Genomic DNA, 20,083 nt, shown 5'->3' with positions numbered 1-20,083 from the left:
AAAAGCCCTCTAACTTTGCCATAGTTCTTCCTGTTAAGATGTGAAAAGTCAATAAATGAGAGGATGGAGAGAAACAGCATAGCTACCTTTGGGTCCTTGTTTAAAGATGATGTTACTAGTCATTCCCTCCTTAACTAGAGCAAGTATATCAAATGGAGGAAACCAGGGAAACAGGAGGTTAGTTTCTCTGTAATCCATATACTGGCTTGTGGAATGATTTAGCTCTGTGAAGCTGACTTCCTTTTCTTGCATATAACGATGCCTATGCTGACTATATCATGTGTACATGTAGGACAAGACGACAAGAGTTCATTAAGCCTTAGTTTAAAAAATTTTGTGAGTTTATCTTACTGAATCTGGATTCAGGAACATCTTTTTCCTTTTCACCATGTTTTTCATGTACTTTTTTGAAGCCTTCATGGCATTTCCGAGTGGTTGAATAAGGTTAAAGAAATTAAAAAAAAAACAAAACAAAACCCAAACAAAAAAACCCCAAAACAAAACAAAAACCCACAAAAAGCACCAAAAACCCCACAAATGCCAAATACGCCCCCAAAGAACCCCAAAAGCAAAAATCCCCACCAAAAACCCTCAACACAACAAAACCCAGAAAACACCAGCCTCTTAAACCTTGCACAGAAATTGTAAGAAGTGTCATATACTTCCAATCTTGACTAGTGTTCTGGATTAGTAGAAACTAGAAATCTGCTTCTGAAAAATAACCAAGCGTAACTGTCCTGGGAAAGTGTGCTTGCCTATTGGCCTCGGGAATGGTAGCCTCAGTTTTTTGATGAATGAGTTACCGTTTTTTTTCTGTCCCTCTTTATAGGGAGAGCATAATAGGGTTTAGTAGAGTGCTAAATTCAGAATTGTTACAAGCCTTGCTCTCTTCTTGTTGGTTATGAAACCACTTATTCTTGCACTGAAAGCAATTAGCGCATACTTGTTAGAGGTTTCTAACAGCAAGCTTGCAACCAGCTAATCTGTTTTCAGCCTCTGGCCTAGCCTTTTCATCTTGCTAATAATGAGGGGTGGTGTAGGTATTGTTAGGGAGTTTGGGTAGTACCTTGCCTTGACTGAGTAGTTGTGTTTACATCAAAAGTGTAAAAGTACTTTGTTTTTCAAAACCTTGTTTAGAAGTTCCACCTCTGGCACAATAAAAGTATAGGACCCAGTTCCGCAGTAAAAAATTAATTATGTGAAGGTGAGTGATAACTCTGAAATGGTATCTTAAAGTTTGGGAGGTTTTTAAGACATAAATTTGCTGGTTTTTTATCATAAAAGCAACACTGTTTTAAATACGGGCTGCGTCAAGATGAGTATTCTAAATGAATTCATGCTCTACCTTTAAAGTTAGGCTTACATCAAGTCATGATTCACACTGTCAAAATCTGTATCTACTCTTAAACACTTGAAGCGTTGATTACAAAGCAGTTATCAGTGGATCTTCAGAAATGTTCCGTGCTGACAGTTATAATTATGGATTCTTTCAACAGGAGTATAGCAGCACTGACTTTAATCTCACTGGCTACATTAATGAACTTTCCTAATCCTCTCAATGCCATGCAGATCTTATGGATCAATATTATTATGGATGGGCCTCCAGCTCAAAGGTAATTACTTTAGACCATTAGAGGTCTGTAGTCCTTTTATTTCAGCAAGGAAAATGGTTGCTCATAAAGGAAACTGAAGTGTTAAACTTCAGGGAAATGTTTCTGAAACAGTAAACTTTTTATTTGAATTACAATGTTTGCAGCATAGTTCTATGTTCATTCCCTTTGGTCTGCTTTAGTGTTTAATGGTAATTATGGGGGTAGCATAGATACCTAAAGATCCACAGATATGCCCATGAAACTTGCATGCAGGATTCTGGCTTCCCTCTGGGTTCTTCCTCTGACTCACTTCAGTGCAGATAGATGGTGGAGGGAGAGGTGGAAAGGAGCTAGCAGTAAAATCTTTAGCTAGGTTGATCACTGTAACAGAAACAGGGAACATAACTAATATTGCAGCTTCCTTTAATGTCTGATAATTTTAATGCTGTTGATATAATGTATTTATGGACTCACAAACTGCAGTGTTAGAATACTGCCGGTTAGTAATACATATAACTCAGTTTTCTGAAAGTGAGAATACCACGTGCTTACTTGAATGAGATGATTCTTAGGCTGTAAGAGAGAAGATTAAAATCTTTATTTCAACTCAGAAAATCTAGTCCTTACGTTAGAAGTAGTGAATTATTTTTATCATGATAAAAATCTAAGATGTTCTTTCAATTGTAAGTCTTGGGGTGGAGCCTGTGGATAAAGATGTTATTCGGAAGCCTCCAAGAAATGTGAAGGACAGCATTCTGACCAAAAACCTCATTGTTAAAATACTGGTTTCATCAATAATTATTGTGTGTGGAACACTGTTCGTCTTCTGGAGAGAGGTATGACAAAAGTACACCACTTAAAGCAGTAACAAACTGATTTAAAAGAAGTCCCTTTTATACCAGAGTTGGAATTCAGAATTTGTATTAACTTAGTTGCAACTTTTGTTCATGCTTATTTACTAATCTGTTCAGCTAGCAGACCAGAGAGTAAGATTTTTTGAAGGAGTTGTTGAAAGGAGGAATACAGTTTTATTCCCCAATTTCTATTTTAACACAGACTTTTCAAGGGCCCAAATCTACTTGGGAAACCTTGGCCCATAAAAAGTAATTGTACAAATCTTCTAGCCAGACGGTTATGAAATAGCCATTTGACTTTCTTTCCCAGTAGAAAAGAATGTTGTTCGAACGTTAGTGCATCATAGAACTCTTGGTATTTCATGTGTTTGCATGTTTGTCAGAAGGCTTGATTTGATCACACCTTGGAATTACAAATTGTTACACATTGCAGGTGTGTAGCTTTTGCTGTGTAATATTTATTCCATCAGCTTGGGGCAGATGAGTTGCTTTTGCTTTCATTTACTAGCTAGTAGGACTTGAATTCTTGTAATAACTTTTAGTTGTGGAGGGTTTAAAGCATGCTAAAGCCATTTTGTTTTCTTTTGTTGGCAGTTAAGAGACAATGTAATAACGCCTCGAGATACAACCATGACTTTTACCTGTTTTGTATTTTTTGATATGTTCAATGCTTTGAGTTCTAGATCTCAGGTAAGTGATTTGCATTGTCCATTTACACAGTACTTATGCAATAAGCAGAGTTTGCTTTGAGGGAGGATCTTGCTGTGTTTGTTTCAAATGTTTTACTGCCGATATACTTCACATCTGCTATTAACCTTCAAGTTTCACATATTTACTAGGTAGGATTTCTTAAATTACAGATTAGTTTCCTTAATTTGTTTACGTGATGCAGAGCTGGTAGTAATGCTTCTCTCCTGACAGCAAGAAAATTTTTATTGAAAGCTGAAGTGTGATGGTCCTTTGTATTGCTGTCTATACTGGCTTGGTTTTTTTTCCTGAAAATTCTGTCAATTCAGCATCCTTGCCAGAATCTGAAACTTCTTGAAGGCCTTAACTTTTTTGTTTTGTAACCCTAAACCCATAATTCAAGGAAAATGTCTTAAACTGTTCTTTCTGCCTATATTTGTTTTAAGGAAATCAGTCTGAAATTTTGTGCTAGTTGGGAGAAAAGCACATTGCTAGTACACGTTACTACATTTACTCTGATTTGCAGTCTGTTTTCTGATGTGAATTGTCAGGGTCAACAAAAACACTTCCTTCTAATGTAGGAGGCACCTTCTAATGCACTCTACTTGCAGAAAAGTGAGCTCAATATACAAGTCATTGACTATGAAGACAAGACTTGTACTCTTTACCAGAGAAAAAATGCCATTAGCATGTTCAAGAAGTTGTTCTGGATTATCTAAAAGGTCAACAGTAATTTTTAATATTTTTCTAAAAGTCTGGATGAAAAGAAATTGTAGTTATGAATTATTTTCTTGTCTAGATAATTAAGGTTACATGTACGGAGTAATTTGTTGTTTATTTTACAGGCAAAATCTGTGTTTGAGATTGGACTTTGCAGTAACAAAATGTTCTGCTATGCCGTCCTTGGATCTATAATGGGGCAGTTGTTGGTCATTTACTTTCCTCCACTTCAGAAAGTTTTCCAAACAGAAAGCCTGAGTGTCTTGGGTGAGAACAGTTCCCTTTTCAAAATTGTACATTAAGGATTAATTTGTAAATGCATTAGCTGATGGTTCGCTAAGAGTGCTTTCTGGCTGTTTGCATACAACAGAAATACAAAGCCTGCTAACTGTTCTGTTTCGGGTTGTTTGTTTTTTGTTTTCTGTTTTTTTTTTTTTTGCGGGGTGGGGAATATAGTTTTAGATTTTTTTATTTGGGAACCATGATTTAAATACGTATGGTACACAACTGATCAGCACGTTCTTAAATTTCTTAGGTGCTTATGTATATTAGGTTTTTTAATATAATTTTTGAGGCAGGCAAAAATGAAGCATAGAGATTTTTGAACAGTACTTACTGTGCTATTTAGCAAGTTGTTTCTCTAAATATATACACCTCATTTAGAAATCTTGATCCTTGATTAAATAATCAACTGCATTGACTTAGGATAAATAGACATGCGGATTCTAAGACACTGTAGACCATAATGATGTTGGCCTCAGTAAGTCTTACATTTATTACTTCTGCAGTTTTCTGGAGTTAAAGATGAATGGTTTTCATTAAATACATGGTTTTACATAATTATTTTTATTGTGGTGTCATTTTTCATTATAGTAGTATTTTCTCAGTATGAAGTTAATTATGTTGCTTAGTGTTCTTTGTTTTCATAGGTGTTAATAAAGTATTTCATAACCCTAGTTTTAAAAGTTTGAAATACCATGCCTGTACTTATGATTTGGGCATAAACTATGCACGTTAGTCTTCTGGTCCTGCAAAAAGTGATTCTTGCTTCGCTTCTCCCAAACTGTCCCAATGATTAGGAGCCAATTTGAAAGTCCTATAAGTGCTGTTCTTTGTGAGTCTGCCCTCAGCCTTAAATAGCAAATTTTAAAAAGGCTAATTATCTCTTTCCAGATTTACTGTTTCTTCTGGGACTCACTTCCTCTGTGTGCATAGTGACTGAGATCATAAAGAAGTTTGAAAGAAGCAAGGAAAAGATCCAGAAACGTGGAAGTTCTTCTTCGTCAACTTCGTCTTTTCTTGATGTATGATGCATATTGCATTCTTTTGTTTGCAAACTTAGGGATTGCTGTCTAAAGATGTAGGGGAAAGCAAAACAATATTTAGAGGATAAAGAAATGCTGAGGGCTTTTGACAAGTCCTTTGTTTCACTGGCTAATGACGAACATTCACGTTTCAAGACTGTTTAGAATTTAACTTCCAGCTGTGGGAGTAACAAATAAAATTATGCAACTTTGGTAACATTTTTCCTCAAACATAAATTTACTTTTGAGATTGAATGGGATTTTGTGTGTGTGGGGGTTAATTTAAAGAAAGATCTAAGCCCAAGTCCCATTTTCTGCACTTAAAAATATAACTGTGTAAAATCCTTCTCTTAGATATAAATATTTTAGTTTGTTTTTATTTAAAACATTGTACTATTTTACTTTTATGGTGGTGGGACTTTGCTACTAATACAAGGATAAAAAAAATATTTGAGGCATTCCACTGGGTTTAGAGTCTGTCACAAGAGTGCCATATTCTAGCTACTGTATTTATTTACTTTATCCTGCAATGTGTAAGCGGCTCAAGTACCTTGTGCTACAGGTTTTTTTGTATCCCGAGTTTGGTTTTTTTTTTGCACAGGATGTGACCGCTGTCGGATCACTGTTTTTCTTTTCTTTTTCTGTGATTGAAAAGCCTATACTGCAATTTGAAGTAAATGTTTGCTTTTCTTAAAAGTCTGTTGCCTCTTTATTATAAAAGAAACTGGCATTTACACCAGATTAGCATGCTTGTTTTAGTATAATTTTAGATACAAGCTTTGTTTCTGTCTTGTTCCGTATTTACTTTAGCTTGTGACTATTAGATCACTTGGGTGATTGTAAGACAGCACTGTTACTGAAATGATTTGTAGTGTATTGAATTAGAAAATGAAGGCACTAATCTTGACTCTAATGGCAAAAAACCCCACCCGTCTTTCAAAGAAGCTTTGTTTTCCTTCCTCTTCCTTCTTCCGCCCTGATCGTAAAAATAAATTTTTTTTACTGGTAACTTATAATTTTAACCTGCAGAATGACTTCTTGTGGCTAGAAAAGCACTATAATAGATTAATGTCTTGGTATGTTAAAAGCATTTTTAGTATATGATAAGATCTGAAAATTCTAATAGTCACTGACTGGAAATGCTGTTCTTCCTCAAAATAGACTTGCTGCTGTTGTCATCAGTGTCTTCTCATGAGAGTAGGACTCATCAACTCTTGAGGAAATGCAAGGAACAATCACTTAGGGAATCTTGAAAAGAGGATGCCTAAGATCTCTAGGGGGAGTTGGAGATGCAATGGTATCTCTTCTGCTTGAAAACATGTGGATACATCTTTTCACACTGCAGCCTGGGAGTTGTAGCACTGGTACTGGCTGTGGGCCATGCTGTCATGATGGTCATCCTGTCAGTTAACGAGGAATTGTTGTAAGCACACACTGGGATATTTCTGCATTTACCTTTGTGGCTTGACCCACATGCCATGCTCAAAATCTGGGGAGTTCATGGAAAACAAGGCAGTTTGGAAAGTGCTGTATGAATTTCTTTGCTAAGAGGTTATTTTAATTGCTATCTTTCTTCCTCTGGAGATTCCCAGACTTGCTGAGGAAGGGGGACAGGTCCTGGTCCTGCAGACAGGACGTGACTGCACCATTGAGTCTGCTTTACAGATGCAGTTCATCCGTTGCTCTCGCTGACCCTGGGCCTGCTCAATACACACGTATTACCTGGACTACCAGTGTGCTGGAGATCTAATTATGTAAAGGCAAAGACTGCTGCATATATGGCCCTCGTTTCTTCCTGCAGGATGTTGTTATGTGAACCACTGAGCTGGTGTGGCCTGAACAAGATGGCCTCTTACAGAAATGCTCTCGTGTTTTCAAGCAAGTTTCTTATTTCCAGCAGTTCTGCCTTTCAGAAGTTGAACAGATTTGTCAGTGTTCCTTGTGTTGAACTATTACCATCTTTGGCAAGGGGTGCTGTAGTTATTCAGTATTGTTGTGTGTTCAGTATTTCAATACAATTTCAGAACACTTTATTATTAATAAAATCCTTAGTATTCTTCAGTAAAGATGAACAGTAATAACTGACAGTGCAGGCTGATGAAGAATCTCTTGAACAAACTTGGGTTTTGAGAAAGTACAGCACCCGTACCTTTCACATGGTAAGTCTTAACTTGTTGATGTTCTTTCATGGGATTTGACTGCTTTGTGCTCTGCACTTGGTCTTAGCATCCCACAAATCCAGGTAGGTACAGAAGTGCAGATGAACACCAACTTGTCGTCTTAGCTTGCAAGTGTTATTGCCTAGTCTTTAAAGAAATTTGATGAAGTACACCTTTCCCAGCACAAGTCTCACTTTCTGAATAAAGTGTCAGTCTAGACAAGAAATAAAATCTCAGTCTCTCAAGATCAATTAATTCTGCCTTTCTGCAGGGTGAACTTAACTGAATGCAATTCACTTTAAATATACCAAACTCAGTTTTGCTGTGTTTTCCAATGGAAAATCAAACAATAACAAGTCATTCATACAGCTCAATCACATTATTTATGAAAAAGATGTGAACTGAATTACATGGCCATTTTTTGACTCCACCCTTCATCCCTATCAGCTAACAGCAAGTTTGAGAGATTTTTCTCCAGAACAATTGAATCAATAGTGGGATTTTTCCACACAAAGTGAGGCATTTAAAGGAGTGAAAAGAGAGAGCAACCCAAGGAATTTAGTTGCTCTTACTAAAGCACGGAATAGAGAACTTTTCAGTTTTAATAACAGCCCTTTATTTATGTATTTTCCCCTCAAAGAAGATTGAAAACCTATAGTGACTCAAAAAGGAAAACTGGAACATTTGATTTAAATTCTGACTAGTAACCCTAGAATCTGTAGGTATTTTCTTCTGCGTTCAGGATTGGTGTTTGCAATGAGGTGTATTTCATTTTAGCAGCAGCAAAGAACAGCTGAATTCTGCATTGAGAACACATTTCCAGCAGAGCAATTCTTAACTGTTGAATCGGCACTCCCAAAGGTATTCTTAAAATGCCATGTGATCATAGCAGTGTTTTTATCCAAAAGTGGAATACTTGAGTTTATCCCAGTCTTCCAAAGCTACTTAATTGAAGATACTGCTTCTCAGCAAGTCTCAAGAATTTTTGTTCTAGTTTTCCAATATGGGATTCAGAGAAACTTAATATCTGTCTTCTCACTGCACTAACAGTGAAATCAAACGTCCTTGTATTTTTATATTTAAGACTTACTTAAAATATTACTATTTCTGATTATTAAAAACCATAAGGAACTACTAGCTTGGTCACATGAAAGGTGTGGGATCATACTGGATCAGAGGATGATTTGGACGATTAAGGATTTAAGTTGTAGTTACTAAAATAAAGAACTTAAATTTAACCCCTTTCAACTTTTAAATGCACCTGACGGAAATGTGACTTTGTGGACTGCTGCAAACTGAGGTCTGTTTACAAATGGGTTGTACAGTTGTTGTAGGGTTGAGCTTAGGTGCCATCTGCTGGCAGTTTAATAAGTAGCAGTTTTGTACTCGATATGTTAGGTATCACTATCTCAGACTGTATCGCAAAAATACTCATTAATTTAATAGATGTTAATAAATCTGTTCTCCTTGAATATATTATGGCAATATCAAGACTCAGCTGTATGATATCAGAGACCCTTCCTGTAAGTCACAAGATCTAGTGAGTTACTTCCGTGTGGGTAGCTGTCAGACGGGACGTAACCAAGCCTGACAACTGAGCGCATGATGATGCAGGTAGCAAGCTTGAATTCTGGTAAGTAATGGGCAAAACTTTAACGATTAAAGGTGGAAATCATTATTTTCCTGAATGTATGAAAAGGTATATGGATTTTTAAGGCGAAAACCCACAAATGTAGTAATTAGATTTCACATGGCGAAGACACTGGAAAAATGAGTGTTGTAAGTGCAAAGTTTATGTAAATTGACTAATTTTGCTGGAAAGTTAGCTAATGCAAAGCACTGAGATATACTGATGATGTAGGATTTTTTTTATATAAGTTTTTCTGTGTTATGATGATAGTACAGGTTTGTCAAGTATATTGGGGCAAGTTAAACAGGTCTGTTCATTTTATAGCCATTAGACAAAGGAGGTTAACTCAAATGACAGCAGTTTGTTAATGCCAGAGGAGCATATAAAATTGTTCTGAATTAGCAAACCTGCTGAAACTTGCTACCATGTGATAGCTTTGTGAATGCATGTAAGCATTTAACTCTTGAATACCAAAGGGGGTGAATAGAAGCTGAGGTTCCTCCCTGAGTATAGTTCAGTATCTGTAATACTGCAAGCACAACATACTTGGTTGGCACTGAGTAAAGCTAGCTTTCCCCAAAAGTACAAATACTCCACTTGTAAAGGCTGATTCCACAATATTTTTAAACTTGTCAATTTCTATTTTAATCTGATCTGTAAGATTGTAGTCACCATGTTCCTCAAACACAAATTTAGAAGTGTTCAGGCAGATGGAGGGATAGCCAACTATGAATGTTCAGGAAAATAATTCCTCTGAAATAGTCCAATGCTGAAATGCTGAACAACTTTGCTCTCATTTTCAATTAGACTGGTATCTTTAAAGAAAAACAAAACACCATGACTTTTATACAGCACCTCTTTTATAAGTGTTAGTTACAAAAAAGTAAATAAAAATCCCTGAAGCAAGAATTGTTGGTAAACATTGGATCAGGAACTTGTATGAAAATAGCTGAGCAAATTCCAATAGTCGCATATTTTAATACAATTTATTCCATCTGCATGGCATTAAAAGTTACTTCGGGAATAATTCTTTCAGTCATCCATTCCAAGTGATGCAAACCTATTAACGTCACATAAGTGTCGAGTTTCTGGTATAGCAGACCTGATGGCCTTTTTTTTCTTATTAGATGCTTTCTTCTTTTTGCAGGACTCAGATTTGGTCTTGCTCATCTTCTGAAAAAAGTCTGGGGATACAGTTGACTCCACTGTATTTAACAAGACCTGATAAAGCAGAGTCATTTTTGGAGATGAACTAAACAAATTTTCCACTGAAGGTGTTGATTTAAGCTCTTGATACAGTCTGTGGACAAGGGTCCCATTATAAAGCCTGCTCAAAGGAAGGAGACAATCATCATTTAGAATTGCACCTCAGAAGGACAGGTACAGAAACCTACTGCTTAGGGAAAAAACAGATCTAAACTACCTACAGCATCCAACAGTTGGCTCCTAAAGGATACCTATTCTATTCAGTATTTTTCTCCATATTAGTATCTTTAAAGAAGGGAGTTCAAATGTAGTAAAATTGGCCAAAGGAGTTTGACACAGAAAATAAAACATGTGAATACATTTCATCAGGGGCTTGTGTGGAAAGCAGATCTCTGAAACATCCTTACCTACTTAGGTCTGGCTCAGAGAGAGGAGTGCCAAGTAGCTGGTTGAGATACAATCCCATCTGAAGACAGCACTGCCACTGGCAAAAACTGTGTGCAGCATCCAAGTCAAAGTCTTCATTTTGCAATTTCTTTTCCTTCCATTTTAGAAAGTTGTTATATGCAATACTGTTATCTTCGGCAGGGACAGGTGTGGGATCTAAGTTATAAACAAAAATGACATGCAAATAAATGTTTTGCTGTGACCAGTATGAAAGGTGTCTGCAATGTATGGGGTCCTCAAACCTCTGGTTCTGTTTCAGGAAGCATTAGTGTAATGTTTTCAAGTGTCTCAAACTCAACTTTAAGACATAAAATTGAGTAAATTGAAGTGTCAATATCCATGACAATCTGAAACTGTGAAATCAGGAATTTATTTGTTAGGTAATATGCTACACTGTGCATGGATCAATTTCAACCACGATTACCATCTCACTCCCACCTGTTTGTGAAGCAGGTGGCAACCACAGCGGTCCAGTTTCTATAAGCTAGAACCTAAAGAAACTGTATAACCCTGGCATGTGTAATCTTTGCATCAAATGAAGGACTCAGAGAGGAAATGTCACCGTAACTCTAATAGGTATAAATATTACTAAAACAATTTCTACGATAATTTAGTACTTCCAAATTCTCTCAAGGCACAATGCCTGTGCAACTAACCCAGCATTGTTAAGTACAGATGATTTTAGAAAAAGTCATGAGAAAAAAAAAAACAAACTATGAGAATGCATCAATAGTATTCTCTTCTGATGCGTGAGTATGTTAAGCTTATTTTTAACAACTTTTAGGACTAAAAGATCAATTTAGATATAAAAAAAGCATTTATAAATGCAAATTAATATTTTACAAGATGGCAAAGCACTGTTTTACCTATATAAAATGTTAAATTGATGGCTAGCACTGTTCCTCTGCTCCGTATTAATGCAAATATTGTGACACCTCAGGACATAGTGTAAATCAATACTAATTCATCTGAATTTGGACAACTCACCATAAATGAGGAAAAATGAATTATGGCATAGATTTTCATAGACACTGACCATCTAAAATTGTACTCTTTGGAGACATACCTGAATCATTTGTTATGCTGTGCAGTTCTCCAGATACTATTGTTAGAAGTAAAGCCTTTAACTGATGCAACTTGACTTTTGGTTCTGAACAATGTATCCAGTAACACGTTACAGCAACAGGGAGTTGTAAGTGACTAGGGATAGATTCTAGGAAACTCATTTTCACTCCTAGAGTCTCCATCAAAAGCATCAGACGGCACGACATGGGTACCTGAAAACAGATTTAAAAAAATTGGAGTGGAAAAATACAGGTAAGAGACTCTATTTGCTGTAAGCAATTTCTAAAAGGCAAATAAGCTTGTGTTTAAACTAGCTAGTACTTTATGCTTTCGACAAAAAGTTGTTTAATAAATATTCTGAAAATGTTTTAAAAATACTACTAAACCGTTAAAAACTACACAGTTAAACTTTAGGTAGAAGGATAAAAGTAACTTTTTCCAATTGCCTGAGGTTACATTTTAAGAGGTTTCAGTGTCTTCAAATCAAGTGACTGAATTTGAACTCATGTAAAAGTTGACTTGCATGGAAAATTATGTAACCACAATGCATTAAAATTACTTTGGTATGGCAAATATATATATATTTATATATTAAAAAACCCTTCATTTTGTGCCCCTTAGATGTAACCCATGCTTTATGAGATGTAATAGTGATATGTTCTTGATATGTTGAAAACACACTTAACCTGTAACCACAATGAAATCTTAAGTGTGAAGCGCATATTTTTCACCCGCAATGTATTAATTCCTCACATATGTTCCCTCTTTGTTTTGCTATTTAACTTCTAAAATGTGGTGTTATAAACTTTGTCCATAACTTCATGCATGCAGCAGAACCACATGTTCAACTGTAATGCGAGTGCATTGTGAACCTTGATTAGGAAGGTTTTGCCTAGTCTTAGGTAGGCAGCCCCACAGTAGAAGACAAACTGAAAATAGTTTTGCCAAGAGCAATTTAAATGGAGAATGACCTTTCTTCTTCTAACCTTCTGTTGAAGTGATAACTCAGTTCTGGTAAGGAGAGTTGTTAATAGTAGCAGAAGCTCAAATTCATTGAACAGCATACATACCAATACCAAATTAAGGCGTCATTCATGTTTCTTAAAATGCCCAAACATGATTTTTCAAACTATTTTCAAACTCTTGAAGTGTTTGCATATTGCTCTTTCAAAAGGCTTGTAACAATAACCTTTGTAAAATAACCTGTACGTAGGCCTTTGGATCCATAGCTATCTGTAGCATTTAATGGTCGTAGTGGTGATAGACTTGGTTCTTATATGAAAGAGCCACCAGCAAGCGATAAAAACCATACAGCACAGCCCACACACAGAGATGTGTTAACAGTTGATTTGAACGCCAGAATGGAGAGAGCACGTGGCTTAAATATGGAGCATTAAAAGACACAGATTGTATTCCCAGGCGTTTTAGAAATTACTACATACACAATCTTAGTTATGCAACTTTGGGAATGGGAGATTACTTTCCATTCACAGCAAGAGTTACAGTCGTCATCGTTAGAATTTAAATATGCAAAATTGCTAATGATGACTAGAACTAACCTAGCACAACTTTCCTTTGATTACAAGCTGTTTTTCAGGTGCTGTTCTGTCTGGCAAGCAGTAGGGGTCCACGTTAGCAGAACGCATACTTGCGGCAGGTAAAATTGCTGGGCAGCTGCAAGATTCATACATAAAATAACAGTGATTTTTAGTAAAAAAGCATGGGTCAGGTTTTGTTTCAGAACATTGCTCTGAAATATCCATAGTTTGATCAAATATAAATTAAGTTCTCTAGCGTTATATGCACTTTTCTAAATTTCATGGTGTTCCTTCCTCCAATTATAAAAGCAGGTGTTGCTAGAGTAACAGCATACACTGGATGAAAGAAGGGCTTAGAATGGAAAATTTAGGCAATACTACATCTACGCACAACCAGTTTTTCATATAATTTCTCTTGGTACACAGGAGGGGCAGGAAGGGAAGAAGATAAAGGTGATATGTGTAGCTTCTCAAGTGTGAGAGGCCAGGCTCAGGCCCTGTAGGTACCTCCGTATTAAGCAGTTACTTACTGAGGTGGCTTAGTTCAGGCATCACCTTTAGCGACCAGTTGGCAAACCCGAGTCCCAACTATTTTGTGTCACTCGTGAAACACTGTTAAGCGTCATCTGTTGTGACAACCATTTACCTCCGTTAACTTGTCCAAAGAAAAATGATCATCACAAAAATCTGTGGGTAGGCTCGCTCCTTGAACAAATGTTTTTTTAAGTGTCTTTTGGAGTCTGTCAAATTCACATACAACTGGCAGCTCGTTGGTCTGCTTACTTGGAGAAGCAGCTTCGGTACTGTGGGACACTTTCAGAAGCAGTCCGTAGATAACTTGCCGGATGGGCAAGGCTGGGCTGTGTGCGCTAGGTCTCTGCATGTTCTCCACCTGAACGTGGAGGAAGGTACTTCTCAGTACCAGGGCATCGCTGAGGAATGGGGCCAGCTTACCTCTTGCCAAAGCATCAAGCACCCACCGCGGCAAGCCCAGTGCCCTGGCTGCCTCACACTCGTACCTTCCCTTCTGAAAAAAGTCCTCCAGATTCACGTCGGACGGAATATAATCCTCCATTGCGGTGCAGAGAAGCTCCCTCATTTCTTCCCTCTGGTGTTTCTTAAGGTATTTCAGCACGTTGTCGAGAGCCTCGCCGGGCTCGGCGAACTGCGCCAGCCACGTCAGGAGCCCCTGCAGCCGGCCGTGCCTCCCCCGCCTCGCCGCCTTGCAGAAGAACACCTCCAGAGCTGCCGCCTCAACGTAGTCGTTCCCGTTCAGGACGGCGAAGAGCGGGAGCAGGCTTTTGTTCAGGTGACCGAAGTGCCTGCAGAACTTCTCCACGGCGAAGCAGCGAGCGGGGACGTAGCAGCCCCGCGGCCCCTCTCCCGCGGCCAGGCTCTGCCACTGGAAGTGGCTCAGCGGGCAGTAGCCGCCCGCCAGGTCGAAGACGCAGAAGTCGCTGTCGAGGGAGAGGACGGGGCAGCCCCAGCGGTTGGCCAGGCCGGCGATCTCCCGGTCGGCCTCGGCGAGGCACTGCACGAAGGGCACGCCGAGGCGGCCCAGCGCCTGCAGGAAGGCCTCGCGGGTCAGCAGCGGCACCAGGCAGCCGCCCTCCCCGCGGGAGAGCCCCTGCGCCGCCCGCAGCCGCTCGGCGGCGCGGCCACGCAGCGTCGGCAGCTTCCTGTCCTCGGGGCCGCGCCCGCCGTCCAGCACCACGAAGGGGGCGACGCGGCAGGCCCGCAGGCTGGCGAAAAAATCCCGCACGGTCGCCGCGAAGGCGCCGTAATCGCCGCCGCGGCGGAAATCGACGGCGGAGGCGAAGCACAGGCGGTGGTAGAGGCTGCTCCCGTCGATGACCAGCTTGGTGTCCCGCACCCGCAGCTCGGTAAAGAACGCCCCGCGCTCCTCCACGAAGCCCGTCAGGCCCTGGATGCCCATGATGGCGGCCGGGTCGCCGCCGGGTGTAGCGCTAGGAGTGACAGACGGCGTTCTCCAATCAGAGCTACTCTTCCCGCCCCCGGCTCTCAGTACGCATGCGCGGCGTCTCCTAGCGACGGAGCCGGGGACGCGGGCCTGGCCTGACGGGGTAGGTGGCTTCCCTCCCCCCGCGACCCGGCGAGGCCGGAGGCTGCTCCCTCTTGTGCCCCGGGCCGGCAGCGCCCTGCCTCCCGAGGGGAGCCGGAGGACCCTGAGGGATGGTAGTCCCCGCCGTCTGGCGGCCCTGGCAGCCGTACGGGGCCGGGCGCTGGAGGGGCGGACACCTGTGTGTGCGTGCGCAGGGGTGTGGGTGTGGGGGGGTGTCTGTGTGTGTGTGTGTGGGTGTGTGTGTGTCTCACACGGTCTGTTAACAAGGAGATAATATCTCTGAGGTTATCCTGGGGGATCTCAGCTTCCTGAATGTGCGTCAGGGAGATATTAATTAGCCTCTTTGATAGTCGAGTACGTTTGACCTTGTTTTACCACCACCTGCAAGCTCCTTTGCTGCTGCTGCTACTAATGAAATTTTTCTTAGTTATCCTTTCTCCGGGAGCAGTAAAAAACTGAGCCAAGCGAGACAATGTTACTTTGGACTTGGCTACTTTTACAAAGACGTTGCAGAAAAATAACACTGGAGCTAGTGTTCAGGAGTTAATTTTTTTTTTTAATTAAGGGAAAAAAACAGGAATACATAATTTTTTTTTATTTTCAGAAAGTTTAAAGGAGCAGGCCAGTGAAGCTATTAGCAGGAAAAAAATCAAGGTAGTGAACACTGAGGACATTTAGAGTTTAAATATAAAAACTATGGAATTTGTACTGGAAGGGGTGGGGGATGGCAAGTGTTGATGTAGCACAGGTTCTTAAGAAATAAGAAAACCTGATAGAATTGGAAAATGGCCTTGATTGGCAAAGAAGGGTTTATCTTAGAGGCAGAAAGTGTCAGAGCATGTTAGCCATTGCCAAAGAAACCTGAAGGTTATGGAAAGGAAATTAAAAATAGTTATCTTTCTTACATAAGCAAACGAAAGTCAGGGAAGAAGTAGAGATGCCGCACGCTTAGCGTGCATAGGTAGAACTGTGAAACCCTAAACAACAACTTTCTATTAGCTTACAACAAAAGAAGAGGAAGGGGATTTAACTCTAGCCAAGGAAGAAGGAAGGATAAAAAGAACGTGATCCAGACAATGTAACTGCGTTGGTCTGGCACCAGCATTCTGCCAGGTTCTGGAATGGGGCTTGGGGTGTGGGGGGGAGAAAATTAAGAATATAAACTGTTTACCAGAGTGTTACCGGTTAGGGTATACTGGGACTTTTGAGGAAAAAGGGACTGAAGAGTTGATTCCTTGGAGTTATCTCTAGTTGTTCTGAACTTTAATGAAGCAATTGATGTACTGTTGCTTGAGAAAGAGCTCCTCAGTGGGAGAAGATGGATGCTGGTAAAAAACACAGGGAAGATTGGGCTAAAGGTTTGAGTGAGGTACGAGAGGCTGCCAGTTCATATACTTCTCAAAGAATCAGTCTGTCTTATGGTTGAGTCAGGCTCTGGAGTGTATATACTCTTACATGATATTTCCTTCAAATTCAGTGGCTCAGCGTTCAATCTCTTTTGCACAGTTAAAATGTGCCTGGGACACCACAACAGCAATCGCTGGCCCCTGCCTTATAATGCTATTCAGTAGTAGATATCAAAGCATTTCATGAAGTTATATGATAATTACTACTATATATAAAAGGAAATTGAAGGAGAGAAGCAGGGTTGGAAATAAAGCACAACAGTTAGACTCGATGGGCTACTTGATCTCAAGAGTAATATTGTGGTGTATTCCTAGGGCCCAAGTAAGTATGAAAATTTGAAGGTGAGCGGTGGTAAGTGACTCTTCTCCAGAAAAAAAGGAATAGATAGCTCAGCAGTTTTTGTAAGTGTAGTTATTTCTGAAGGGTTATGTATTTCAAAGCTATTCTATTTGGAATTTATGTAGGCATCCATAAAACAGCAACTTCCTAGGAGAGTAGAATAGTAAATGAAAAAAATATGTAAACTTTCCATAACTGGCAATATAATATGAAGTTCACCTTCCTGCCCTCCCCTCCCCTGCACATCATTTACGCTTCTTCAGACAGATTTGGAGTTACAGAAGAAGTAATTTTCTAGCTGAAGTTCTTCACTTAGCATTTGCGTTTCAAAATTTTTCTTACTGTTGCTATCTGAAAGACAATACAGAAACAGAATCTCAGGAGTGCTTTTGTTTAAAAAACATACGGGACTTGTATCATTGTTAAGGTGGCTTGTAGTAATTAAAATTTGGCTGTGTTTCATAATACAGTGACACTACAATGTCAGCCTCCTTGGTACAGTGTGACAGCAGCTCAGCAGATGGGTATTAAAATAGGTTCTTGCACGCACACACACGCTGTTGTTGTAAGATACAAATTTGTAATCTCCATTTAAGCTCTGCATTTGATAGGAAGTGAAGACTTAGAACCAGAAGTTATACAGCTTTTAAAATTAAGCAATTTGTCTTTTCCAAACAAAACAAAAAACAACAACAAAAGAGGCATTTTGATGAGCTTGCATTGACATTAAAAAGCTATGGTGAGCAAACGCAGTGTGGGCACGCTGCACTGCAGCAGGTAGTGCTACTAGAGAGTAGTATTAGTTTCACTGATTGTAGAATCTTGCAATATCTTTATTTGTTCCAAAGGATCCTCAAGCACAAATGATGCAGGTAGCATTATATAAAGGCAAGCTAATAAGAACAATGTTATTTTATTATGTGCAGTGAAACACCTGAGTAAACAGGCCGAGTAAACAGAGTTATACTAAACTCATGTTCAGTTATTGAAAACCACAGAAACACTGGAGGTTTGTCTTTGCAGTCCCTGTGTTTGCAGAAATAGGCCCTCGACTAGTCAAGAATTCCAAATCAAAGCTATATTGTTAGAAAGCTGGGCCAATAAAGAATTATTACACCGGAGGAGAAATTAAGAACTTCTGGAAGAATTGGGTTTTATTGAAAGTCTTGTAGACTTGTGGGTAGCCATGAAGCACTAATTTGCAGAAGATATTAACAGTGAATCACAGAGAAGCTGCAAGGCCATCATTGAAACAGATGGTGAAACCTGAGGGGCAAATGAAAGAGCAGAGGAAACAGCTTTGTAGTGAACTCAAATTACAGGTGGAGATCAGGCTTCAGTATATACAAAAATCATGAAACTGGTATCCTGAAACACTGACAGTTTTGGTGTCAGGTACTGGGGTGGTATACAGACAGGTGAGAGTGCTGTATCTGGGGGAACTGTCAGGTAAAATACCGGTGTAGTTGTCCTTGCAAAAAGCACTTGAATTTTTAAGTAAATTAACATATAAGCACCTGCATTTCATTTCTTCTGTGTTATCAGTTCAGTGAATTCATTTAAGGTTGGTTTAGAGGAAGGCTGACTATGTCACATCTACATTATCTGGAGTTTCTTTACCAAGTCTGCTGCCTACACCTTAGCAACTAATGATTCCACTTAATTTCTGTTTTGCTGCAAGCTGACCACTATAAACCCTGCCATGTAATTAAATAAAGATTTTAATAAGAATAATACATTGACAAATCAAATTCTTTTGTTTCAAGTGTTTCCCGTGAACATCCATGGAAGAGTAAAAAGATTTGAAAGCTACATTCTAGAGAAATTGGCGTAGCTTCTGTTACGCAGAGAAATGCTGAAATTTCAAGAAACCGCTAAGCATGTTGCTGTTGCCAGATTTAATTCTGCTTGCTCAGATGCTATGATTGCAAGAAGATACGCTATTCAGAGGAAACTTGGCAATGGAAGCTTTGGAAGTGTATATCTGGTTTCTGACAGAAAAGCAAAAGAAGGAGAAGAATTGTAAGTAAACCCTTCACATACTTTAAATAAAAATGTTTGGAACATATTTCTTGCATTGTAGCTGTTTTCTTTGTATTTGTGTCTTGTTTCTCAGTTTGGTGTTACGTTGCAGCCTTAACTGTTTAACTTCAGTGAGGACTTAAGGTAGGAGCAGACTTTATGCTGACTCAGCATTCCAGCTGAGTCTGGTTTTATTTAAAATAGTTTAGCCAATATGTTGACCTTATTGTGCTTTTATCTAAGTTCTTTTTAATTTACTTGTGCAAGACAGAGTGGAGGTAGACAGAAAATCTCAGACCCTCATCTCCATAATGATGTACACCTCTGAAGCTTTGTAACAAATAATAAAACCAGTAAAAATATACATAACTTGCCCATTCCTCAGTGTTGTAGCTTGGACAAGTTGCTAATGTAAGGTACACACTGTGGAAAAGAGCCTTGTATTTACTCAGGACTGAGATAAATTTTATCATTGTCCTGACAAGAAGCAGGCCAGGTTTCACAAATTTGCTCTTCTTTGTAATAAAATTGTTTGTTAAAGGCTTAAAGCTTTATAATTTATAAGCTATCATTTCATAATTAGGTCAATATAATATATGTGTGTATAATATAGTTGTATAGTCTATTTTTGAGGTCTTTGTATTTTATAAATAAACTCGTTCTTGAAGTTCTTTCTTCAAAACACTAAAGCGTTGGGCATTTGCCTTTCATCCTATTCTTATCCATCTTCATGAACATGAAGTTCTTGTTTTAAAAAATGTGGAGAAAGAGAATCCTTAGTCTAATCAGGTCCAGCTGCTGCAATGTCTAGCTCTATAATGCCTCATTGAGTTACACATGCCCATTAAAGCATGAAACGTTTAAAGGGAGCATGAAAATGTCAGAATTTCTGAATGTAATTTAATAGGCTTCCATCTTCATTTCTGATGATTTCTTATTTATTTACTGTCGGTAAGTTTTTTCATAACACTTAATTGGATGCTTTCAGGAATTGATTCTGTGCCATTGTAAGGACTCAGATTGTTGAAGG

The 20,083-nt window shown here is 39.1% G+C and overlaps 3 protein-coding genes across 6 annotated transcripts in view; 2 read left to right on the top strand and 1 right to left on the bottom strand.

Moving 5' to 3' along the window:
• The window catches only part of ATP2C1 (ATPase secretory pathway Ca2+ transporting 1), a 69,784-nt gene extending 63,931 nt beyond the window's left edge, over window positions 1-5,853 (top strand). For all 4 annotated transcript variants that reach the window (XM_064444133.1, XM_064444135.1, XM_064444134.1 and 1 more), the window contains 5 exons: window positions 1,497-1,613; window positions 2,281-2,428; window positions 3,041-3,136; window positions 3,979-4,120; window positions 5,027-5,853. In XM_064444133.1, the coding sequence (XP_064300203.1) occupies window positions 1,497-1,613; window positions 2,281-2,428; window positions 3,041-3,136; window positions 3,979-4,120; window positions 5,027-5,163 (640 nt within the window). In that variant the 3' untranslated portion in view covers window positions 5,164-5,853. The remainder of the gene's footprint in view (window positions 1-1,496; window positions 1,614-2,280; window positions 2,429-3,040; window positions 3,137-3,978; window positions 4,121-5,026) is intronic.
• A 3,935-nt stretch (window positions 5,854-9,788) lies between these two features.
• On the bottom strand, window positions 9,789-15,170 carry ASTE1 (asteroid homolog 1). Its single transcript, XM_064444138.1, has 4 exons — window positions 13,849-15,170; window positions 11,666-11,876; window positions 10,560-10,755; window positions 9,789-10,273 (listed from the first exon to the last, which is right to left on the bottom strand). The coding sequence occupies exons 1-4, from the start codon at window positions 15,136-15,138 to the stop codon at window positions 9,979-9,981; spliced, it is 1,992 nt and encodes a 663-aa protein (XP_064300208.1). The 5' UTR covers window positions 15,139-15,170; the 3' UTR covers window positions 9,789-9,978.
• Window positions 15,171-15,197: 27 nt separating this feature from the next.
• Window positions 15,198-20,083, top strand: part of NEK11 (NIMA related kinase 11) — a 101,787-nt gene continuing 96,901 nt past the window's right edge. Inside the window, exons 1-2 of the mRNA XM_064444139.1 lie at window positions 15,198-15,286; window positions 18,798-19,053. Of these exons, the coding sequence (XP_064300209.1) occupies window positions 18,884-19,053 (170 nt within the window). The 5' untranslated portion in view covers window positions 15,198-15,286; window positions 18,798-18,883. The remainder of the gene's footprint in view (window positions 15,287-18,797; window positions 19,054-20,083) is intronic.

This window comes from Phalacrocorax carbo, chromosome 2 (assembly GCF_963921805.1).
Source record: "Phalacrocorax carbo chromosome 2, bPhaCar2.1, whole genome shotgun sequence".
In the NCBI taxonomy this organism is placed as follows: Eukaryota; Metazoa; Chordata; class Aves; order Suliformes; family Phalacrocoracidae; genus Phalacrocorax; species Phalacrocorax carbo.
The sequence above is the reverse complement of the archived record's forward strand: the minus strand, read 5'-3'. Positions and strand labels throughout refer to the sequence as shown.